At 46.9% G+C, this 5,075-nt stretch overlaps 1 protein-coding gene across 1 annotated transcript; it reads left to right on the forward strand.

Annotated features, from left to right (window-relative positions):
• Positions 1-815: 815 nt before the first annotated feature.
• LOC133912572 (probable mediator of RNA polymerase II transcription subunit 26a) lies at positions 816-3,764 on the forward strand. The gene is made up of 9 exons (XM_062355387.1): positions 816-1,672; positions 1,764-1,832; positions 1,914-1,996; positions 2,121-2,173; positions 2,268-2,389; positions 2,512-2,539; positions 2,633-2,961; positions 3,047-3,164; positions 3,371-3,764. The coding sequence occupies exons 1-9, from the start codon at positions 1,301-1,303 to the stop codon at positions 3,505-3,507; spliced, it is 1,311 nt and encodes a 436-aa protein (XP_062211371.1). The 5' UTR covers positions 816-1,300; the 3' UTR covers positions 3,508-3,764.
• The last annotated feature ends 1,311 nt before the right edge of the window (positions 3,765-5,075 follow it).

Consider the following 5,075-nt stretch of genomic DNA (forward strand, 5'->3'; position numbering starts at 1 on the left):
TCTTCTCCCGGGACTTAGCTTTTTCTTACCTCGCAGGGTGGTGACATGTGGTGGATAGCCGGCCTGGCTTCGGGACTTAGGGACCCCTGGTTCTGAATACACCGACAGGTTTATGTTCGGATCTAACTTTTTATCTACAGTTTGATAGGTCGGATTAAGCTTGGATTTTAAATTTTATCTATGGGTGACTATGGTTTGTCCGAGATGTTACATGAAGCGTATTACAGCCCAGCCTAGCTGCGCTTTCACTTTGTAGCCTAGCCGACCCGTCCGCCTTATCACCTATTGCCTCTGAAAAACTACTGTAGCGAAAATGGTTCTATTAGTCTATGATTGTAATTTTGATAATTAATGATAATATAGTTATTAGGACTAACTTGTTAAGAATATATGTTAGTAGATCTTATATATGCAATATATAAGAAAGTACTGTAGTCGGAACAAAGTTTAATTAAATTGAAAAAAATCAAAAAAAATCGGCGCCGAAAGAATTGTACTCACCATAGCATTATGGTTAGAGACAATTTATCTCACCGAATTAATCCAATAATAAAAAGTGTACACGTCAGAATAATTGAGTCAGAAAGAGTCCGATACCAGTTTCTGTTTGGTTGTCATTTTAGATTAAAATCAGACTAAAGATGATAGGTTTCGGATCATACATGGTTTTATACTCGACTGGAACCCGACCTATTGCCACCGCTAATCTGCCGTGGCCCAAAGGATCCAAGTGCAACGAGCGTAACGAACCGATGATGACGCCCTCGGGCATTCGCGAATTTCCTTTCCTTTTCTCGCTCGCATCGAATCGCATCGTGAAATCCATCGGAATCCGGATTGGATTGGATTGGATTGCGGCGTCCATTCCATCTCCATCCGCGGTCGCCATCGCCATCACGATCCTCCTCCCAGCGCCAGCACTCGCCGTGCTTTGCCCACCCCACCCCGTCCCTATCGTTCTCCCTCCTGCACTTCTGCGAGGTTGGCGTAGACAGGTATAGAACAGGAGAAACAGAAACAGGCTTACAGCCCCAGCCACGATTACCAAGAGAGGCGGAGATCGCGCTTCTCAAGTTTTCTCGTTCTTTCTCTCTCTCGACGGATTATCTGCACTACTAATTTCTCTTACCGTCTTGCGGTTCCATTGGGATTGGAACAGGAACCACAAGATCAAGGAAAACTCCAGCAACAAATTGGCAACATAAAACGAACAAACGTTGATTGACTGGAATCTTGAATAAAGGCTACCTTTGATTTGATTTGGTTTGATCGGCGGCCGCCGCCGCCGATCTTGGCACGGATGGCGCCGCCGCCGCCGTCGCTGGACTACTGGCGGGGGTTCTTCAGCGGCGCGCGCGCCAGCATCTTCGACGCCATCGACGCCGCCATCCGGGTCGCCGCCGCCGACCACCCCGACGGCCTCCTCGCGCGCCGGGACGCCATCGCCGAGCGCCTCTACACCGCGCTCATCGTCCTCCCGCCGGCCGAGGCGTCGGGGCTCCCCGCCCCCGGCCCGCCTCTGCAGCACCAGCTGCTCCCGGAGGGCGCCGGAAGCGTCCCCAGCATCTGCAGCTCCGACCGCACCACCGCCGCCCCACGCAGCGACAGCGACGACCCCGTCGTTGCCGAGGCCTTCCGCGTCAAGGCTGCGCTCTCCAACGCCCAAGAAAAGGTCCTCACTTTTCTTCGCCGCCGCCGCTTCTCTTTCTAGTGTCGGCATTAGCCGCTTCTGATCGCATTTGCTGCGTGTTCTTCTCTTGCAGTCGGAGGCCGAGTTGCTCGAGCTGCTCGCGAGGCTGCGGCGGTTGGAATTCACGGTGGACGCCATCATGGTGAGCCGTGATGCACTGCCGCCGCGTGTGCTTGATGAACTCTCCCTTGAGCCTTTGCTCATATGTGTCAATTGGTTATAGGCTACTGAGATTGGAATGGCCGTGAAACCTCTGCGAAAGCACAGCTCGAAACAGATTCGGCAGCTCGTCCGATCGCTCATTGAGTAAGTTTGTGCTTTTCCTTGCACAAATGTGTCGGTTTCTTCTTATCGCTTGCCACTCCTTTTAGGCAATTCTTTGTACCTTCTACCATTGACATGCGTGTGCTATGCTTGACCCAAATTGTAGAGGTTGGAAGGCTATGGTTAACGAGTGGATGAGCAATGGAGGTTCCATTGTAGGTGAGGAATGCAAAATCAATGTACTTTCACTGTTTTGTTTTTGCTGTTCTGTTCTGTTCTTGGTAGATATGATCTTTGCTGAAATTATTCACAGATCATACACCACAGTCGATGGATGATTCTTGCCTGGATCAGGAAGGAGGAGGTCTGCCTTCCCCTCCCATGGATGAGGCTGCCCTTTTCGCAACACCATGTACTTCCATCCTGCTATCTGAGGTACCTGACAGAGAAACTTCACTTTTGTTTTTACCTTTTTTTAGCATTGTTGGAATTCCATACAATTGTTCTGACAAACTTCGATCCTTTATTGCTGCTGGAAACCTGCTTTGGTTTCGAAGTTCTTCGATGAAATGGATGATGATGGAAGTGAGTAATTGTACTCCCTGGATCCAATACCTTGGAGATTTTTGGTTCCATTGCATTAACATCACTCATGTCCTGTAAACTTCTATTATGCAGACATTAGAAAGGATGCCAAAGAGGGTGGGCAGTGTTATCCGGCAAACCAAGAGGCAGTCAAGAAGCAGCCTCCTATGGGCCAATCGTATGATCCGGAGCAGAATTGGAGGCTAGACCAGTCTGCTACAAGGCAATCACGACTGAATGAGCCTATCATCTGGCATACGAGGCAGTCCATCACAGGGACACAAGAAAAGCCATCGAGTGCGGCATTTGGTCTGGGGAGACCTCAGATGTTGCATTTGGTGCCAAAATGTCCCAAAACTGGAGCCAAGCAGCAGCAAGATACCTCACTGGTCCAAAGAAGACCAAAACCATCTATGCCTAATGTAAGCATAATGCATCGTTGAGCAACTACATACTTGTTTGACGTGTATAATGCTATTGATCTAAAATATTTCATTGTCGGTATAGCAACCATCAATTCAGCATGATGAAAATTCAGTCCGGGCAAAGCTGGAGCTTGCAAAGGATGCCAAGCTCGAGGCTACAAAGCGTAAGCTTCAAGAAGGTTACCAAGAATTCAATAATGGTATGTCTTCCCTTCGGTTTTAGTTACCTCTTTGCAGCACCAGAAAATCTTACAGTAATAGTCTAATCCAGAACAATGTATAGTTTTGCCAATTATCAATGTGTATTTTTGCTCAGAACACTGCATTTGCTGACTGGTTGATGTGATGAATTACGATTCCAGCCTTTCTAGAAATGAATTATGACTCTAATTTGGCACCAATGCAGCAAAGAAGCAGCGGACGATACAAATGGTGGATCCACAAGACCTACCCAAGCAAGGCAACCGAAACACACAGCTCAATGGCAGGCCAAGGAACAATGACACCATGAACATCCGGAATCGTCTGGGCATCCGACGCTGATTCCATCACGAATTTTAGGTTTCAATGCTTTTCGCCACTGCTTGCTGCTTATGCCCTGCATATATACCGGTCGAAATCTTTAGTCCAATACCATACATAACAACAGTAAGGCTTCTTTCGAAGCCATGCTTTTGTGAAAACAGTGTCACCGGAGATGCATTACTGTCGCACCCCTAGCCTTGGGTCATAAGTGGCCAAACTTGTAGATATAACATTACATAGCTCTAAAGTTATAATATCAGTTCTGATATCTGATACATCGCATTGTGTCTACCTTTGGTCTGGATGCAAATGCTCATTTCGGTGGTTGCAGTTACTTGCAAGGAAGGTCCCTGTTAGTCTATTTGCAGTGAAGAGACAGTGCCCCTTCTTTTGTGGGGCCTGTCTTTGACACCGGCTCAAGGTTGTTATCAAGTGTAGCTTGCCCCAGTAAGTCTTTGGACCAAAATGTCACAAGAACACAAAACAGTTGCATGTTTGGGAGCAAAATTTTCTTCACCAGTAGCTGCATTTCAAAGGTAGGATGATAGGATCCAAATCAGTGAAGTCTGTGTTGGTCAGTTTCGATTGTCCTTCGTGGCTTCCAGATTGATGTGATGTGAACACAGTGGACCAGGCATTGGTCACACTCTACACGGCAGAAGCTAGCGAATGAATCGGTCGTCAGCGTTTCTGGACTTGTGACTCATGGCCGGTGCGTTGCTGGGTGAGTTCCTGTGTGGCTACGACCCCTCGGCGTTGTCACTGTCACGTGAAATGGCAATGGCGATGGCTTGGCTGCAGTGCAGTGCTGCATGCCGTGCCACCACCGTTGTTTACGAAACTTGTTGGGCTGCCTGATGCACTGCTAACAACCACCCTGTGCCTTTCAATTCAGTGCATGCCTGAAGTGAATATTAGACGAATGCCTGCTGCCTAGGGCATCTCCAGTAGCTAAATTCCTGCTAAAGAGTTATTCGTGCACCGATAGACAACACAGTAACCGGTTCTCCAAAATTAACATGGGCTCACATAGCAGTACGGGCTCTAAATGTCTACTGATTAGTAGTCGGCTAACGTAGCTATGTTGGAGATGTACTTCTAAAAGACATTTTAGAGATAGCTTAGAGGAGTACTTCGTTTAGAAAGGAGAAAAGCCGAAACCTTTGCGCCACATGTTGGTGCATTGAGAATCCAGCACGATCCTTTCGGGTTTGGTGACATTGACTTGTCGCCATCCATCCGGGCCCTACCCTACAAGCTTTTGTTTTGGAGATGCTGATGACACAGTATTATACAGTATCCACCAGCAGCAGAGAATTCTATTCTATTCTACCCCGTTAATTTAACAAGTACACTTTTTAAAAATAATATTAATTTAGTGGAATATTGAAAACATAATATATGTTTTTGAAAATTTGCCAAAATAGCATCTATCAGTGGATGAAATGCTGACAAAAGGCGTGTCGGTATCTCGCCTTCTGCCAACATTTGCCTGCGGTAGAAAATCTTGCCTAAAATTTTTAAACTATTATGCAAATAGGAAAAATAAACAAAAAATTACCTCGTTTTCCTTTGTTCTTCCTCTC

Source organism: Phragmites australis, chromosome 3 (genome assembly GCF_958298935.1).
Source record: "Phragmites australis chromosome 3, lpPhrAust1.1, whole genome shotgun sequence".
NCBI classification, from domain to species: Eukaryota; Viridiplantae; Streptophyta; class Magnoliopsida; order Poales; family Poaceae; genus Phragmites; species Phragmites australis.

Bases quoted from the DNA above. Each gene is read 5' to 3' on its own strand.
- LOC133912572 (XM_062355387.1), top strand. From the start codon at position 1,301: ATGGCGCCGCCGCCGCCGTCGCTGGACTACTGGCGGGGGTTCTTCAGC. The intron at 1,673-1,763 runs GTCCTCACTTTT...CTTCTCTTGCAG, and splicing joins TCTCCAACGCCCAAGAAAAG to TCGGAGGCCGAGTTGCTCGA. The intron at 3,165-3,370 runs GTATGTCTTCCC...GCACCAATGCAG, and splicing joins TTACCAAGAATTCAATAATG to CAAAGAAGCAGCGGACGATA.